Source organism: Procambarus clarkii, chromosome 61 (assembly GCF_040958095.1).
Source record: "Procambarus clarkii isolate CNS0578487 chromosome 61, FALCON_Pclarkii_2.0, whole genome shotgun sequence".
NCBI lineage: Eukaryota > Metazoa > Arthropoda > Malacostraca > Decapoda > Cambaridae > Procambarus > Procambarus clarkii.
The window spans coordinates 19947754-19968185 of record NC_091210.1 but is presented as its reverse complement, the minus strand read 5'-3'; the positions used below and the strand labels follow the sequence as shown (position 1 = coordinate 19968185).

The 20432-nt window shown below is 41.1% G+C and overlaps 2 protein-coding genes across 3 annotated transcripts in view; one reads left to right on the top strand and one right to left on the bottom strand.

Annotated features, from left to right (window-relative positions):
• Positions 1 to 1828, bottom strand: part of NC2alpha (negative cofactor 2 alpha) — a 28475-nt gene extending 26647 nt beyond the window's left edge. For both annotated transcript variants that reach the window (XM_045768791.2, XM_045768792.2), the window contains exon 1: positions 1488 to 1828. In XM_045768791.2, coding sequence (XP_045624747.1) covers positions 1488 to 1529 — 42 coding nt within the window. In that variant the 5' untranslated portion in view covers positions 1530 to 1828. The remainder of the gene's footprint in view (positions 1 to 1487) is intronic.
• Positions 1829 to 2083: 255 nt separating this feature from the next.
• Positions 2084 to 7166, top strand: LOC123774451 (V-type proton ATPase 21 kDa proteolipid subunit c''). The gene is made up of 7 exons (XM_045768790.1): positions 2084 to 2244; positions 3118 to 3197; positions 3621 to 3753; positions 4125 to 4272; positions 4560 to 4695; positions 5329 to 5444; positions 5847 to 7166. Exons 1-7 carry the CDS (start codon positions 2099 to 2101, stop codon positions 5877 to 5879), a joined length of 792 nt encoding a protein of 263 aa, XP_045624746.1. The 5' UTR covers positions 2084 to 2098; the 3' UTR covers positions 5880 to 7166.
• The last annotated feature ends 13266 nt before the right edge of the window (positions 7167 to 20432 follow it).

Sequence of the window (20432 nt, the reverse complement as noted above, 5' to 3'; positions counted from 1 at the left end):
AGGTTTAGGATGAAAGAAATTTCGTTTAGCTTGAGAGTGGGCACAGTTGATGAAATGCAAAGTTGAATGGTCCAGGACGGACCGAAACGTCGTCGTCCCTTCAATTTCTAGTGTGTGGTCTGGTCAACATGGCTGCCTTGCCGCAGCACCAACCATCAGCTGACGCCATCTTCTTGAGGTTATCTTGTGATGATTTTGGGGCTTTAGTGTCCCCGCAGCCCGGTCCTCGACCAGGCCTCCCCCCCCCCCCAGGAAGCAGCCTGTGACAGCTGACTAACACCCAGGTACCTATTTTTACTGCTGGTAACAGGGGCATAGGGTGAAAGAAACTCTGCCCGTTGTTTCTCGCCGGTGCCCGGGATCGAACCCGGGACCACAGGATCACAAGTCCAGTGTGCTGTCCGCTCGGCACACCGGCTCCCTTAAACATAACACCTCGCTCTACAGTGCGTTAAGCCTCCCTCTAAACCCCCGCCCATTTATAGTCGCCGCTCCATTGCATCTACAGCAAAAGACCACAGACAAAAACCTTCAAACCTCGTCAATGTCACCAGTGAGAATAAGTCCTTCATGCACCGACCTACCATCAAGGAGCGGTCCGTCTAATTACCGCAAGCTACCACAAGCTTCACAAAGCTTCCTGTCAATACGTTAGTAATAAATAAATATGATATATTTACTCAGTATAATGTTGGTGCTGAATGTACAACACGAAAAAACATAATTTTAATCTGAAAAACTATCTTTTTATAAAGAAATTAGACGAAAATAAAAAGCTGGTGACGCCAAATCAAATCGACGATCCAAGCTTCAGTTCGGTTAAGTTAAGTTAAGTTAGGTTAGGTTAAGTTAGGTTAGGTTAAGTTAGGTTAGGTTAAGTTAGGTTAGGATAGGATAGGTTAAGTTAGGTTAGGATAGGATAGGTTAGGTTAGGTCAACCTAACCTATTATATTTATTCATTACTAACGTACTGCCAGGAAGCTTTGTGAAGCTTGTGGTAATTAGACGGACCCTCAAGAAGTAAGGCAGGAAGGAATTATCAAGGGAAAGCGCCAAGCCACCAAGGAGTAAGGAAGGAAGGAATTATCAAGGGAAAGCGCCAAGCCACCAAGAAGTAAGGCAGGAAGGAATTATCAAGGGAAAGCGCCAAGCCACCAAGGAGTAAGGAAGGAAGGAATTATCAAGGGAAAGCGCCAAGCCACCAAGGAGTAAGGCAGGAAGGAATTATCAAGGGAAAGTGCCAAGCCACCAAGAAGTAAGGAAGGAAGGAATTATCAAGGGAAAGCGCCAAGCCACCAAGGAGTAAGGAAGGAAGGAATTATCAAGGGAAAGCGCCAAGCCATCAAGGAATAAGGCAGGAAGGAATTATCAAGGGAAAGCGCCAAGCCACCAAGGAGTAAGGCAGGAAGGAATTATCAAGGGAAAGCGCCAAGTCACTAACGAGTAAGGCCTTAGAACTATCCTCCACACAGCATTTCCAACTTACCGGAGGAAACCTCGCATTGTATTTCTTCTTTTTGCCCGGCATGACGCCGACGGGAGTTGATATATTCTAAAGAGATCCCCAGGAGACTTAGACACCTTCTTCAAGAACACACTCTTGACTTGAGACAGACGCAGAATCCTTTAGCCATTTGAGGCAGCGGACGGCATATATAACCCAGCGACGAGTTTACCCAAGCCTGGCCGCCATGCTGACGGTGGCTAGGACGGGAAATGGGCGTCCTGAGGACAGTAAAGGAGAGGAGAGAGAGAGAGAGAGAGGAAATTCTCCACACACACACAGCCGCCAGTACCAACAATAACACGCCCGCCGCGGCTACTTTCACCACGGGTCAGGGTACGTCCACCCACGCCCCTTTAAGCCTCATTCCCGCCTACAAAATCATTTATATATTACCTCATTCAATAACGTACACTTTAACCCTAAATTACCATTTATAACAATAACTTTTCTCTTAAGATTTCTGTGAAAATACTGAACCTAAACCCAAACTTACGAAATATTTCGCCAAAAAATTATGCTTCCAAAACAATAAACAATAAACAAATTATGTAAATAATACATTTAAAATCGCTGAATTTAATTGCAAATAAATGAAAAAAACAGCACAACATTTACCAAATATTGGAGAAATTGTGCCGAAAACCTGGTGGAAATTGCGTCAGGTGATCGATCCTCAACTCTTGTCAAAGGCGGACGACAGAGCCTCCGAAGATTACCACTTTCTTGCTGTTTTAAGGTAAATTCAAGACGATATACGTCGTGTCTAGTGGTGTAGAGGTCCTTAAGACGCTGTGTGTCTACCTAGACGCTCACACAAGCGCGGGAGGGAAGATATACTGAAGGGACATACTCTTCTGGCATATTGGAGTTCACTCTTATATCACAAACTCCAAAATACACGATATTACTACAATAATTTGGGGTATATAAGCCTTCTTCTGCTGGTAAAGAAGGTTGTTGTGGCTGGTACTGAGGATTTGCAGCTTGTGTACAATGAAACACCATGCAAAAAAAAAAAAAAAATATTTAGGCCTGTATTATATTTTTTCTGATTGTATTTTGGAACAAAAAATAGATTTGTGGCCCAGCTGAAGCGCCTATTGTAGTCACGGGAACATTTTTGTTGTGAGATTGTGTTCTTGGGCTCACAATCAGGGGTCCCGGGTTCGATTCTCACTCGGGGACTGAAATGATTTGACATATCTGAATTATTCTCCCAAAGTATACCGAATTATGCTCCCAAAGTATACCGAATTATGCTCCCAAAGTATACCGAATTATGCAGGCGAGGAGTCACAATAACGTGGCTAAAGTATGTTGACTAGACCACACACTAGAAGGTTAAGGGACGACGACGTTTCGGTCCGTCCTGGACCATTCTCAAGTCGATTGTGAATCATTCTCAAGTCGTGTCACAATCGACTTGAGAATGGTCCAGGACGGACCGAAACGTCGTCGTCCCTTCACCTTCTAGTGTGAGGTCTGGTCATCACTTCATATATTTTGAGATGCGTGTCTTGGGTGTCTATTCCTACAGCTGTATTGTATATTAAGCCTTTGATTGTGGCAAACATAGAGTACTGTATTCTTTTTTTCCCGTTTCCCCCAGGAGTACTGTAACTATGGGGTACATAAGAAGCTATGTTGAATATGGTCTCTATCTCTACCTCCTGGTCCTGGCTGCCATTGGTAAGTGAATAGCTTCGTATTTCTAAGGAATAAGGTTCCGTTGTGCGGCTATTTCTATACGTACTTGTTTTCCTAATTCTTAGTTGTGGCTTTCAGGAGTTTTTTTTTAGAAAGCAATTACATCTTTAGCAGACTGAAATCTAATCTAGTGTTTTTAAACTTACATGTAATGGAATTGAGAAAGGCTTTTTATTTTCTTTTTGACTGCAATAATGATAAATAATATAATAAATAATTATTCAGGTAAAAGTACATATGTACTAGATGAGTTACAAACAGAATGCTGGAATTCTAGATAAGCTAATACATACTATGCCTAAAGCCACTAAAATGCAGAGCGTTTCGGGCAATCAACGCCATATGATATCACATACCTGTATGTATAATAGCCACATATGATTGATGTTTGTTTACACACAACAGGTATCGGGTACACTATCACTGGCCAGGGCGAGAGGATCGACTTTGGCTGGTTCTTGTCTAATGTGTCTCCCTACTTCTTTGGAGCCCTTGGGATTGGGTTGACCGTCTCTCTCTCCGTGGTCGGGGCTGCTATGTGAGTATAAGTTTACGTAAAGTGTGTGATTGCCTTCAATGACTGCTGCTGTGAGATACGGCACTCGGCATAAAATCGGAGATCTCCAAGGGACCACATGGATGTTTCGATAAACTTAAATCTTTATACAGTACAGTACTGTATTTTCTGCCTTTCACTTGAATGTATTTCAGATTTTTACTTGTAAAATTTTTGTATGGCAAGAGGTCATTCTTTTTCATTCTTTTATTTCTGTCCATGTACAATACCATCTACTTCCATTGGTTTAATTTGATTACAGTATTTTGTGATTCTAATCGATTTATCTTATCTCAGTCAAATATTTTATTATGCAATTTTGAACAGAACTTTAAATTAATTTATTCTCTCAGGGGCATCCACACAACAGGCGTAAGTATTGTTGGCGGTGGTGTTCGTGCCCCTCGTATCAAGACCAAGAACCTTATCTCGGTCATCTTCTGTGAGGCTGTGGCTATTTACGGACTAATTATTGCCATCATTCTTGCCGGAGTCCTGGAGGTACGTACTGGTCATTCATTGTCCTTGTAGAATATAGGCTACTTTTCTGTGTAAACAAATCATTGAACACTTACTTACTTCTTCCCTGACCACCTCACGCACATCATAGTCCAGTCAGTAGTGCAGCATTTGTCTGAAGAGTTCGGATACGCAGGTTAAATCCCATCAATGGCATCAATAGTTTCTCATTTTAATTTGACATACACTAGCCTAGGAGATGAGGAATAATCTCAATTGGCTTGTGATGACACCATGTCTCATTTCATACTAAATATAATTTGTTGCAGGAATACTCTGATAGCAACGCTGCATTCAACGAGAAGGTTTTGGAGCAAAACCTGCTGTCTGGTTACCTGATGTTTGCTGCAGGATTGACTGTGGGCTTTACTAATCTCTTCTGTGGTGTTGCTGTTGGAATTGTTGGTAAGATTCTAATTGATACCTTCGTACATAGTTTTGTGGCACCGAGTATTTCAGAGATGTGAATATATAGGACTACGGCACTGTTTGTTGTAAGTTATTAGGTATGCCCGAAAGGGAGTACTGTAGGGTTTTGTGAAAGCTATGCTTTAGCAGCCGTGCAACTTTGAGAAGAATGTCATTTGTGTATCAGCTTGAAACGTTGAAGACTTTGTGTTGCAAGGAATGTCCCAATTATTGCCCCGTGTAGTCTCTGGTGGCATTGCCAAAGGGAGCGGTAGCAGGTTGGGGAAAGGGGGGGGGGTAGTACCATACACAATATTTTGAGAATGAATTGCTACACAGTTGTGGCAATAATTGTTTATTATTCTATGTATCCTAAGGACGTTGAAAGATGTGTGTGTGGCAATTACATGTGGAGCAGTACGAAAAGGTGGAGGGTGGTGCTGTGGATGATGTCCTGAAATGTGGGAGTGTTGGCTTTCCATGTGTGAGAAAAGGTGAACGGAAGGATCTCTTTCAGTATCTTGTCTTCTTTTCATATAGGATTATCATTGTTACTCCAGGATGAGGCCTCCAAACTTCACGAAAAGTGCGAAATAGAATTACGATAATGACCATTAAATCTTTTTACAGGTTCTGCCGCTGCTCTGGCTGATGCTGCCGATGCCTCTCTCTTCGTGCGTATCCTGATTATCGAGATCTTTGGCAGTGCTATTGGTCTCTTTGGTCTTATTGTGGGCATCTTGCAGGTAAGCTGCTGAATATGGTTTTGTCATAGTGTTTCGTAGCTGTAACTATTACTATTGTATAGTACATGTTAGTATGGATGGTAATTGGAATTATCATTATAAATACAGTACTTAAAATAATTATTTTAGACTATTATGGAGTACTTTTCATTTCATTCAATCATCCCAATTTTATGATCGGAAGGGATCTCTAAATTGCCTCATTTGAACAGTTGCAGATTTGAGTGGCTTTGGTCACTCAAAATTTAATTCAATTTTGCAGGGTCAACACAGTTCATTACCAGTAACTTGTTTTTTCAATACTTTGAGACAATAATGTTTAATTTTTGAAATAAGTATTCATTGACATAAATTTTTTGTTTTCTGAGGCCTTATTTTAATCTTAATGTTTCTTATTTGCAGACATCAAAGGCCAAGATGGGCAACAAGGTTTAGTTAGGATAGCTTCAAGATTCGAACATTCCATATTCTCGATAAGTTCTTAAAAGCAAAGAGGATTCATTGGCTGAGGATTCTTTTACTTTAATTTATTATTGTCAACTTGTGCACAAATTGAAAACCATTTCCTTTTTTTTTCCAATATACTTTGTAACCACACAATACAGTATTCCTGTAAGGGCAAGTGTATACGTGTTTAGACCGTCGACATTAAATATACTGCATAAAAGTTTTGTTTGATAGCATCCCAACGGGCAACACATTCTTGAGCCACGTTAAATGAATGTACGAGCAACGTTAAATGAATGTATGATCAATGTTATATAGTCGTTTGCTCAGATTTGCCCAGGGGAATGTAACCAGAAATTCCAGCATTCATTATGCAATATATATATAATATAAATCAGATGAAATTGTAAATCTGGCTTTTATTTTTTAGTCAAATAGAGACAATTTTTTATTTTTTTTTTGTCAGATCATTGATGCTCATACTCATGTCATATTTTAGAGTTTTTTTTCCATTTTGTTTTGACAAGAGTTTGGATAAATTGTTCATCATACTGTATGGTTTTTAGTTTTCCAGAATTTTAATGTACTGTATCTTATTTACATAATTTTTTTTCTATGATATTAGCTTCATTTATTTTTCTATGTGTGTCTTATTTTATAAAAGCATAATAGTGGCAGATCCAGTTGATTACTGTTGCCAGGAGGTAGAGTTAGGACTAGTTTGGAATATAACCCGCCAAACACACACCGAAACTACGACGTTGGTACAACGTTCGAACAAGTTTTAACACCTGCTAACCAGTTATAACAACCAATATAACAAGTTGTAACAATGTTTAAATACGTCATAAACACGTTAAGCCAAGACATAACAACTCTATTACAAGTTGTAACAAGCGGAAAATAGAGACAGTTTCGGTTTGTGTTTCCAGGGAAGTTACACACACGTAAGTAGGTGACGACCTTCTGTTGTGTAAATAACAGTGCGTGCTGCCCATTGCTTGCCGCTGCCGATGAAGAAAGTGCTACTGGACTGTTAAGATTATATTTGTTCTCCCTAGGAATAGAAATTTGTACTTTTTTTTTTTTTCCCTAGTAGTAGTACAGTAGTATAAAATTCGGCAACATATTTTGCTGCATCTGTGTGTACAGTTAACAGATTCTATGTGAATGTTGTAATATTAAAAGATTGTATATAAGATTGTGGTATGCTAGCTCTGTATATCTTTACTGATGTGGGGGTAAACTTATGTGAATAAAAAGAGGATTATTAAATCTGATTCACTGATGCCTATCCTAATATATGAAGAAAAGCACCTACCTTGAGGTGGTTACCTTGAGGTGCTTCCGGGGCTTAGCGTCCCCGTGGCCCGGTCGTCGACCAGGCCTCCTGGTTGCTGGACTGATCAACCAGGCTGTTGGACGCGGCTGCTCGCAGCCTGACGTATGAGTCACAGCCTGGTTGATCAGGTAACCATCCAAGAAAATTTTTTTTTGCTGTCTACATGTTAATTGGGACGAGCACTTTTAAATCAAATTATTCATGAAGATACAGTATACTACTTGTATATACCCTATAATTTTAAAACTATATATGGTAGTAGTAATCATTGTTGTTAATATGTTGGTTGTTTTATTTTACCATATTTAACATTTAACACTTAGCAACTCTTCAATGGTTATCTTGAGATGATTTCGGGGCTTTAGTGTCCCCGCGGCCCGGTCCTTGACCAGGCCTCCACCCACAGGAAGCAGCCCGTGACAGCTGACTAACACCCAGGTACCTATTTTACTGCTAGGTAATAGGGACATAGGGTCAAAGAAACTCTGCCCATTGTTTCTCGCCGGCGCCTGGGATCGAACCCAGGACCACAGGATCACACGTCCAGTGTGCTGTCCGTTCGGCCGACCGGCTCTCGGTGTGAAAGTTTTTCAGTCGATTTCTGGCTCCCTGCACATATTTAGACTTGAAATAACGACTTTATATATAAAAAAATATGCCAATTATTGGAAACGGCGATGGATCACATTGTGCCCAAATTGCCCCCCCCCCCCTGCAGTTTTCAAAAATATAGCAAATCTGACTCGCGAGCCTTATTTTTGAGCTGAATTCTGCCTCACTACATATATTTTGAGTTTGAAATTACGACTTTTTATGTCGAAAATATGCCAATTAGTGAAAACAGCGATGGGTCACATTTTGCCCATACCCCCCTCCCTACAGTTTTTAAAATATCAGAAATAATGCAAATCTGACTCATGTGCGTCATTTTTGAGCCGAATTCTGGTTCTCTGCACCTATTTTCATTTTAAAATTACGACTCTTTATACCGAAAATATGCCAATTACTGAAAACAACAATGGGTCACATTTTAGCCAAACCCCCTGCAATTTTGAAAATATCCGAAATGTGGGAAATTTGACTTCTGGGCTTGATTTTTGAGCCGAATTCTGACTCTCTGCACCTATTTTCATTTTCATATTACAACTCTTCATACCGAATATATGCCAATTACTATAAACGGCGATGGATCATATTTTGGCCAAACCCCCCTGCAGTTTTCAAAATATATGAAATGTGGAAAATTTGGCTACTGAGCGTGATTTTTGAGCCAAATTCTAACTATCTGCACCTATTTTCATTTTCAAATTACGACTCTTTATACCGATAATATGCCAATTACTGAAAACCGCGATGGGCCATATTTTGCCCAAACCCCCCTGCAATTTTCAAAATATCCGAAATAGTGGAAATTTGACTCCAGAGCGTGATTTTTGAGCCGAATTCTGACTCTTAGCACCTATTTTCATTTTCAAAATACGGCTTTTTATACCGAAAATATGTCAATTACTGAAAACGGCGATGGGTCATATTTTGCCCAAACCCCCCTGCAGTTTTCAAAATATCTGAAATGTCGGAAATTTGACTCCTGAGCGTGATTTTTGAGCCGAATTCTGACTCTCAGCACCTATTTTCATTTTCAAAATACGACTTTTTATACCGATAAAATGCCAATTACTGAAAACGGCGATGGGGCATTTTCTGCCCAAACCCCCCTGCAGTTTTCAAAATATCTGAAATGTAGAAAATTTGACTCCTGTGCGTGATTTTTGAGCCAAATTCTGACTCTCTGCACCTATTTTCATTTCCAAATTACGACTTTTTATACCGCAAATAAGCCAATTACTGAAAACGGCGAAGGGTCATATTTTGCCCAAACCCCCCTGCAGTTTTCAAAATATCTGAAATGTCGGAAATTTGACTCCTGAGTGTGATATTTGAGCCGAATTCTGACTCTTAGCACTTATTTTCATTTTCAAAATACGACTTTTTATACCGATAATATGCCAATTACTGAAAAAGGTGATGGGTCATATTTTGGCCAAACCCCCCTGCAGTTTTCAAAATATCTGAAATGTCGGAAAATTGACTCCTGAGCGTGATTTTTGAGCCGAATTCAGACTCTCAGCACCTATTTTCATTTTCAAAATCGACTTTTTATACCAATAATATGCCAATTACTGAAAACGGCGATGGGCCATATTTTGCCCAAACCCCCCTGCAGTTTTCAAAATATCTGAAATGTCGGAAATTTGACTCCTGAGTGTGATTTTTGAGCCGAATTCTGACTCTTAGCACTTATTTTCATTTTCAAAATACGACTTTTTATACCGATAATATGCCAATTACTGAAAACGACGATGGGCCATATTTTGCCCAAACCTCCCCTGCAGTTTTCAAAATATCTGAAATGTCGGAAATTTGACTCCTGAGCGTGATTTTTGACCCGAATTCTGACTCTCAGCACCTATTTTCATTTTCAAAATACGACTTTTTATACCGATAATATGCCAATTACTGAAAAAGGCGATGGGTCATATTATGCCCAAACTCCCCTACAGTTTTCAAAATATCTGAAATGTCGGAAATTTGACTCTTGAGCGTGATTTTTGAGCGGAATTCTGACTCTCTGCACCTATTTTCATTTTCAAATTACGAATCTTTATACTGAAAATATGCCAATTACTGAAAACGGCGATGGGGCATTTTCTGCCCAAACCCCCCTGCAGTTTTCAAAATATCTGAAATGTAGAAAATTTGACTCCTGTGCGTGATTTTTGAGCCAAATTCTGACTCTCTGCACCTATTTTCATTTTCAAATTACGACTTTTTATACCGCAAATAAGCCAATTACTGAAAACGGCGAAGGGTCATATTTTGCCCAAACCCCCCTGCAGTTTTCAAAATATCTGAAATGTCGGAAATTTGACTCCTGAGTGTGATATTTGAGCCGAATTCTGACTCTCAGCACCTAATTTCATTTTCAAAATACGACTTTTTATACCGATAATATGCCAATTACTGAAAAAGGCGATGGGTCATATTTTGGCCAAACCCCCCTACAGTTTTCAAAATATCTGAAATGTCGGAAATTTGACTCCTGAGCGTGATTTTTGAGCCGAATTCTGACTCTTAGCACCTATTTTCATTTTCAAAATACGGCTTTTTATACCGAAAATATGTCAATTACTGAAAACGGCGATGGGTCATATTTTGCCCAAACCCCCCTGCAGTTTTCAAAATATCTGAAATGTCGGAAATTTGACTCCTGAGCGTGATTTTTGAGCCGAATTCTGACTCTCAGCACCTATTTTCATTTTCAAAATACGACTTTTTATACCGATAAAATGCCAATTACTGAAAACGGCGATGGGGCATTTTCTGCCCAAACCCCCCTGCAGTTTTCAAAATATCTGAAATGTAGAAAATTTGACTCCTGTGCGTGATTTTTGAGCCAAATTCTGACTCTCTGCACCTATTTTCATTTCCAAATTACGACTTTTTATACCGCAAATAAGCCAATTACTGAAAACGGCGAAGGGTCATATTTTGCCCAAACCCCCCTGCAGTTTTCAAAATATCTGAAATGTCGGAAATTTGACTCCTGAGTGTGATATTTGAGCCGAATTCTGACTCTTAGCACTTATTTTCATTTTCAAAATACGACTTTTTATACCGATAATATGCCAATTACTGAAAAAGGCGATGGGTCATATTTTGGCCAAACCCCCCTGCAGTTTTCAAAATATCTGAAATGTCGGAAAATTGACTCCTGAGCGTGATTTTTGAGCCGAATTCAGACTCTCAGCACCTATTTTCATTTTCAAAATCGACTTTTTATACCAATAATATGCCAATTACTGAAAACGGCGATGGGCCATATTTTGCCCAAACCCCCCTGCAGTTTTCAAAATATCTGAAATGTCGGAAATTTGACTCCTGAGTGTGATTTTTGAGCCGAATTCTGACTCTTAGCACTTATTTTCATTTTCAAAATACGACTTTTTATACCGATAATATGCCAATTACTGAAAACGACGATGGGCCATATTTTGCCCAAACCTCCCCTGCAGTTTTCAAAATATCTGAAATGTCGGAAATTTGACTCCTGAGCGTGATTTTTGACCCGAATTCTGACTCTCAGCACCTATTTTCATTTTCAAAATACGACTTTTTATACCGATAAAATGCCAATTACTGAAAAAGGCGATGGGTCATATTATGCCCAAACTCCCCTACAGTTTTCAAAATATCTGAAATGTAGAAAATTTGACTCCTGTGCGTGATTTTTGAGCGGAATTCTGACTCTCAGCACCTATTTTCATTTTCAAATTACGAATCTTTATACTGAAAATATGCCAATTACTGAAAACGGCGATGGGGCATTTTCTGCCCAAACCCCCCTGCAGTTTTCAAAATATCTGAAATGTAGAAAATTTGACTCCTGTGCGTGATTTTTGAGCCAAATTCTGACTCTCTGCACCTATTTTCATTTTCAAATTACGACTTTTTATACCGCAAATAAGCCAATTACTGAAAACGGCGAAGAGTCATATTTTGCCCAAACCCCCCTGCAGTTTTCAAAATATCTGAAATGTCGGAAATTTGACTCCTGAGTGTGATATTTGAGCCGAATTCTGACTCTCAGCACCTAATTTCATTTTCAAAATACGACTTTTTATACCGATAATATGCCAATTACTGAAAAAGGCGATGGGTCATATTTTGGCCAAACCCCCCTACAGTTTTCAAAATATCTGAAATGTCGGAAATTTGACTCCTGAGCGTGATTTTTGAGCCGAATTCTGACTCTCAGCACCAATTTTCATTTTCAAAATACGACTTTTTATACCGATAATATGCCAATTACTGAAAAAGGCGATGGGTCATATTTTGCCCAAACCCCCCTGCAGTTTTCAAAATATCTGAAATGTCGGAAATTTGACTCCTGAGCGTGATTTTTGAGCCAAATTCAGGCTCTTTACACATATATGGAGTTTGAAATTACGCCATTTTATACCGAAAAAATTCCAATTAGTGAGAACGGCTTATCTCAACGTGTCTCTGCATTTCGTTTCAATTCCTTTTAAGTACACCAGGTGAATACACACACACACACACACACACACACACACACACACACACACACACACACACACACACACACACACAGCAGGGGTCCCGCAGGGGTCAGTCCTTGGACCTATACTGTTTCTGGTATATGTAAATGATCTCCCAGAGGGTATAGATTCGTTCCTCTCAATGTTTGCCGACGATGCAAAAATTATGAGGAGGATTGAAACAGAGGATGATAGTAGGAGGCTACAAGATGACCTGGATAGACTGAGTGAATGGTCCAACAAATGGCTGTTGAAGTTCAACCCGAGTAAATGCAAAGTAATGAAACTAGGCAGTGGAAACAGGAGGCCAGGCACAGGATACAGAATAGGAGATGAAGTACTTAATGAAACAGACAGAGAGAAAGACCTAGGAGTTGATATCACACCAAACCTGTCTCCTGAAGCCCACATAAAGAGAATAACGTCTGCGGCATATGCGAGGCTGGCTAACATCAGAACGGCGTTCAGGAACCTGTGTAAGGAATCATTCAGAATCTTGTACACCACATATGTAAGACCAATCCTGGAGTATGCGGCCCCAGCATGGAGCCCGTACCTTGTCAAGCACAAGACGAAGCTGGAAAAAGTCCAAAGGTATGCTACTAGACTAGTCCCAGAACTAAGAGGCATGAGTTATGAGGAAAGGCTGCGGGAAATGCACCTCACGACACTGGAAGACAGAAGAGTAAGGGGGGACATGATCACAACCTACAAAATCCTCAGGGGAATCGACCGGGTAAACAAGGATGAACTTTTCAACACTGGTGGGACGCGAACAAGGGGACACAGGTGGAAGCTGAGTACCCAAATGAGCCACAGAGACGTTAGAAAGAACTTTTTCAGTGTCAGGGTAGTTAGCAAATGGGATGCATTAGGAAGTGATGTGGTGGAGGCTGACTCCATTCACAGTTTCAAATGTAGATATGATAGAGCCCAATAGGCTCAGGAATCTGTACACCAGTTGATTGACGGTTGAGAGGCGGGACCAAAGAGCCAGAGCTCAACCCCCGCAAGCACAATTAGGTGAGTACAATTAGGTGAGTACACACACACACACACACACACACACAAAAGTAGTTAGTAAACAGTTGATTGACAGTTGAGAGGCGGGCCGAAAGAGCAAAGCTCAACCCCCGCAAAAACACAGCTAGTAAACACACACACACACACACACACACACACACACACACACACACACACACACACACACACACACACACACACACACACACACACACACTCACACACACACACACACACACACACACACACACACACACACACACACACACACACACACACACACACACTTAATGGCATGTGAGTGGCGTCAGTTTTTTTTTGTCCATGTAAACAACAGTTGTAAAACTGAATTACTTTTAGTCGACACGGGTCCGAGACGTCCTGGTGACAGGAAAGATGAGATAATCTCTTATACACAGCTGCATATTTAAACTGACGCAACCTGTCAATCTCCCTGTCTGTTTATATTGACACTTCCTGTCAATCTTCCTGTCTGTTTAAACAATATGTCAGCCTCCCTGCTTATTCAAAGGTGGTCTGTCATTGTCAATGTCTGTGTAGACGCTTCCTGATCACAGATGCTTTCTGTCAATCTCTTTTTCCTGTCCATAGACTTTTTCTGTCTGTGTAAACACTGTCCCGTTAGTCTCCATATCCAAATCGTTGCTGTCTGTACAAACTCGTCATCCTCGAGGTCCAGTCTCTGTCTATGTAGACCCCGTCACTCCCTCTCTGTCTGTCCAAATACCGCCAGTCCCGTCTCCACGTAAGGCTTGTCAATCTCCTTGCTTGGGGGCGCTGAAAAGATATATTCGTGTAGACATGTTTCTGCTAGTTCCAGCAGACCAAGGGGGCGCTCTCTCGTGTTCTCAGCCGACGAGAAATTCCTATTGAAAGAGAGAATAGAAATCCCTTTCACCCCAGGCACGGGAGGTGTGTGGGGTGGCGCTTTGGCAATATGTTCGCAGCGTCTCTGCTTTGAAAAGAGGAGTTGTTGAGATCTTCCTTTGCACAGGGATCTAAATCTGTTAGACGTTGGCGTGTGAAGGGATGACTAGGCCACCTTGGATAGAATAGGGTGTAAGTTGACTCACAGGGCTTACTCACACAGCTGCGCTTATTCACGACACTTACTCACAGCCCTGAGCTCGTCTCCGTCTTTCAATCCATCTTTACACTCTCAAAAACCAGCTTTCCTTAACACAATTTGCTCAGACTTTTCTCAAGTCGAATATCTCGTTTTCTTTCTCACGTTTTCTTCTCCCCTTTTGCACTAACTCATATTTTCATGAGCGAGTGATGCAAGACTTCGCATCCAGAGGATGTTACCCTCATAAAAATGAGTCGATATCTTCCTCTACTAATGAATCTAAGGCGCCCTGTGTTTAAACTCTTGGTGAGAGGCTGAAAATCTCTTGACAAGAATTCCACTCTTATCTATCTATCTATCTATCTATCTATCTATCTATCTATCTATCTATCTATCTATCTATCTATCTATCTATCCTTTGTTTTCATGGTTACTGGTTAATTTTTTGAGGTACAATTTACTTAAGCACATTTGAGTTCATTCATTGCTGTTGCAAAGATAACGATTCTATCCAAAGCCACGAATGATAACAGAGTCAAAATCACTCATTAACACGACGATGACAACGCGTCGTACGGTAATCTGACGCCAGGTCGCACGAGAAGCGAACGACGGACACATTAACGATCGAAAAATGGGTCCCTACGTCGACCGGACGATGGGGCCCATCGTCCGGCCGACGGACTATGGACCCCAGACGACTGGGGTCCTACGACAAGCAGATGCCTGGGGTCCTACGAAAAGTGGATGACTGGGGTCCTACGACAAGCGAATGATAGCTTCAACGGCCGTGACAAAGTCTACACAGGACAAATATCTCTACATATCAACTCCAGGAAATAATAACATTAGATAGAGACAAATAGGACACACATATCAGCCGCTAAATGTATTCCGGAGGCGCCAAGGAAGGCGTCCCTTCTCGTTCCCTTTGCAGACTCGCAGGTCGTCTAACGACTTGACTTTGATAGTGATAGAACTGATGCTTTGCAACAATTCAGGGAGAACAGCAACATTCCAGGGAGTACAGCTGAATTACCAGATAGACTTTGAGGCGTTGATCACAGCTGGAGAATGCTAGCTGCTTCAGAATTAAACTCAGTCACGCAGATACAGGAATATGAACGAGAAAAAACAATATTCCGGAGCATAGAGCAACATTGAAACACTGGTTGTAAAGACCGTAGATTTTCTCCTCAACATTGGTGCCATGTTTGGCTACAATAGCCGGTCATGGAATGGAATGTTATAGACTATTGTATATTAAATACAATTTGGGTGTTGTAGGAATCTTGGCCATGCAGTGCGGGGTTAATTACAGTATTGTACTGTGAGTTTACAGTGACTACGAGGGATGACAAGCACTGTACGCATGCTTGTACAGCAAGGGCAGTGCCAGGCTCGGGGCAGTGGCAAGCTGAGGGCAGTGCCAGGCTGAGGGCAGTGCCAAGCTGAGGACAGTGCCAGGTAGGGTGGGTGGCAGTGCACAGCTTCAGGTAAGATTGGACGGCTGGAATCTCATTACCAAGACCTGCTGACATGGAGGACTTCACTAGGATCTATGCCCACACACACACACACACACACACACACACACACACACACACACACACACACACACACACACACACACACACACACACACCAGGCCACCATGCGGTGTTATAAATGAAAATCGATGGTCATCATCGCTACACAACAGTCCCACGGTCGTCTGGGTTAATTAACCTGCGATTATTTACGAGTACTCACTCCTCCTCTCTCTTCTCTCTCTCTCTTCTCCTAATTCACTCACTCATCCTCCTTCTGCCCCCCATCCTTTCATCCCAAATTGCCTCATCTAATTTTAATCCCCATCATCATCTACTCTCTCAATCTTTCCGTTCTTTTATATTTACCCATCTTTATTTGACTCCATGTTTCTCTTATTTACTCCATGTTTCTCCTATTACGTCTATTCTCTTCCATTCACCTCTACTTATCAGCATTATCCTCGCCTACTTTCTTGTCTCTTCTTGAGAGAGAGAGAGAGAGAGAGAGAGCCTAAGCCACTCACCAAATCCTTGCTACAATGGCCGCAATATTCCTTACTGAAGAAAGGCTTGAGAAAGCCTGAAGCAACGAGGAATAAATTGTTATCTGACTATAATTTTTTTTCCTAAGTCGCATGGCGCCTGAGTTAAGCAAACTTAATTTCGAAGGATACTCCTGGGGAAGAAACCCCGAGGGATATAGCTTATTCACGTCTCATTTTTCCCCGAGAACGAAACCAAGTTCTTTTCAAGGAAGAAATTCCAAATCTTTGCGATCAGCAGTTCATCTTTTTCGTTCGTGGAGTCTGGTTTTTAGGAGGCACTGGAAGGTACGAAATTGAAGACACACCAAACGAAATAAAAATACAAAACCATGTAGATCAAATTAGAAACTAGAAAGAAACCCACAAACAATAATATCTATTATTAACTAGAGACAATAGATGCTATTCTGCCAACTAGGATTCGCTTAGATTGACTATTACTGTCCTAACAATATGTAGTTCTTACTTAATAACTAGTTCTAGTAATAACTCAATAAGTTCTTACTTAATAACTTATGATTCGGGATTGGGTCGAGTAAGAAAAGGCACTTAGGCTTCAAGTTTAGTTTTGGGAAGTAAAGAACCAGGTTCCTGGTTACGTGAGGCTCCTAATACACACACACACAAGGACTATTTACCACCAGGGGCACACGCAATAGGGGACACAGGTGGAAACTTAGTACCCAGATGAGCCACAGAGACGTTAGAAAGAATTTTGTCAGTGTCAGAGTAGTTAATAAATGGAATGCATTAGCCAGTGATGTGGTGGAGGCTGCTCCCATACACAGTTTCAAGTGTAGATATGATAGAGCCCAGTAGGCTCAGGAACCTGTACACCTGTTGATTGACGGTTGAGAGGCGGGACCAAAGAACCAAAACTCATCCCCCGCAGGCACAATTAGGTGAGTACACACACACACACATACACAGACACGAACTATTTAACACAAGGGGAACACACACTAGGGGACACAGGTGGAAATGGAGTGCCCAAATGAGCAATAGAGTCATTAAAACTAATTTTTCGAGGTGAGTACACACACACACACACACACACACACACACACACACACACACACACACACACACACACACACACACACACACACACACACACACACCCACCCACCTCTGGACGCGTGCCGAAAGCAGTCCCTAGAACAGAGACGCACCCAGCTGAAAAGCCGATAAGGTGAAACTGAACTTCTTCCCCCCCTTTCTGCCTCTCCATATCTCCTCCCCATTTGTTTCGAGAAGATTGGAGAGATAGACAGAGAGAGATAGACAGAGATAGACAGACAGAGAGAGGTAGACACAGAGAGATAGACAGAGAGAGAGACAGAACAAATACAATTAAATCCACAGATCCAAGTGAACAACAGAGCAGGAAAGAACTTGTTCGCTGATATCCTTGGGCACCAAATACCCACACCCACCCACTTCCAGAGATGCCCAGGGGCACTAATTACCCACTTCTCAATAAACTGCCGTGCCCACAGGGGTTGCTGTCAGGCCAAGTGATAATTCTGGATTTAATGCAAATTGCACAAGGCTGATTTTTTTGGGGCCTTCGCAGAGATGATTATCACGTTGGGATATTACGACGAAGTGGTTTTCCTGTTTAGCTGACTGCTAGTTTAGCTCGAGCGTTTTAAAGTGCGTTTCGTTTAAGCGTTTTAAAGTGCGTTTCATCTAGGCGCTTTAAAGCACGTTTCGTCCAATCGTTTTTATACATGTTTCGTCTCGGATTAAGAGACGTTTCGTCCAGATAAGACGTTTAGCTCTGTGTTGGTTTTGTTTTATCTTAGGAGAGACAGAAACAATTGGGCAGTTTTTTTCACCTGATGTCTCTTTACACCTAGAAGTAAATATGTATATGAGGATTAGACATCTGTTCTCTGGGGATCCTGGGAATGTGTGTGAAACAAAGAGAGGGAGAGGGAGAGAGAGAGAGAGAGAGAGAGAGAGAGAGAGAGAGAGAGAGAGAGAGAGAGAGAGAGAGAGAGAGAGAGAGAGAGAGAGAGAGAGAGAGAGAGAGAGGTATATAATAAATATGACAGAGACATTAACAGAGAACAGCTCGATCCTGATATATATATATATATATATATATATATATATATATATATATATATATATATATATATATATATATATATATATACATTACTAACAGAGGTCACCTATAAACATTTTCACCTATTGTTTAAGCTATGTAAGAATACCTAAATAGTAACCGAAGCACAGTTCCAATTCCAGCATATAATTATGTAAATTTCACACTGCCTGCATAATATATTAGAGTCTGGTGACACTGAACTTTCATCCTTCTATTTCAGAATGGTAACTCACGCAGCCCATAGCAACCAGGAGGTACGTATGTTGTCCAGGGAGGTCAGGATTGATATACGAAACCAGTGCATCTTTCCTTATTCATCGAGGATTTTTTTTTATAGTTTATAGTCATCAGGACTTGACAACCAAAGATGATTAGTGATTATAAACATTTTATTAGAAATTTGTCTATTAATTGTACAAAAAAGCTACTATGATTAAGGAACAGGTTTCGAAAATGATTGGAGAGTTTTGGTCAGTGAAGGATTGTAACACACACATCCCAATACAGGGCCTTGCATATCCCAATACAGGGCCCAGCATATCCCAATACAGGGGCCTAGCATATCCCAATACAGGGCCCAGCATATCCCAATACAGGGCCCAGCATATCCCAATACAGGGCTCAGCATATCCCAATACAGGGCCCAGCATATCCCAATACAGGGCCTAGCATATCCCAATACAGGGCCTAGCATATCACAATACAGGGCCTAGCATATCCCAATACAGGGCCTAGCATATCCCAATACAGGGCCTAGCATATCCCAATACAGGGCCTGGCATATCCCAATACAGGGTCTAGCATATCCCATCATCTGGGACGCTTCAGTCTTCAGGTCAAACACCACCTTCCTCACCAGGCCTAATTGTTCCGCTTGCTAGTCAAGCCTCGAACCCCGACCTGAAATCTAGAAGTCACAGATTCATTTAATCTGGTTTAAGCCTCCATTTGCGATATTTTTTTGACCAAAACGAAAATGTTGTTTTTCATAAATTGTTAGAATTCTCTATATATTCGCACGAGATTAGAGAGTAGTGGAATGATTTAATTTGAACTGCCTTTTGCGTGCACACACACACACACACACACACACACACACACACACACACACACACACACACACACACACACACACACACACACACACACACATACACCCACACACACATACACTCTACCCCATGCAATCTAATCATTTACATTTACACAACAGATAAGAAATATTCACAGAACATCAATTCGCAATGCCTATGAACGAATTTTCAACTCACCAGCATAAATATCCCCAATTGATGTCCCCCCGGTGGCTATCTCCAAGCCCCAGAGACCAGCACATACGATATCACGATAAAAAATGCCTATGCATTACTCCATTTCACAGATAATTGTGACTTTGGGCGCGACAGGAATTCCGCGATAAAAGACTCCCCCACATTCATAAGGGCATTTAGCATTTCATTATAGAATCACTTTTGGGTGAGGTGGTGGTAGTGGGAGGCTTTTAAAAGCATGGGTGATAAATTTTTTCTATGATGTACGATAATTGTTCTCTCCTGTACGATAGTTTATATCCGGGGGGGTGCATTTTCTATGATGTACAATAGAGTTATCTGATGTTTGATCATGTTTTTTGATGTACGATTAATTGATGTTATATATGATTATTTTGCCCGTTGTAAAATCATGTTCTTTGATGTAAGATTGATTGATTTAATGTATGATCGTTTTGACCGTTGTTCGATCAATTTATCTAATGTACGATAGTTTTTT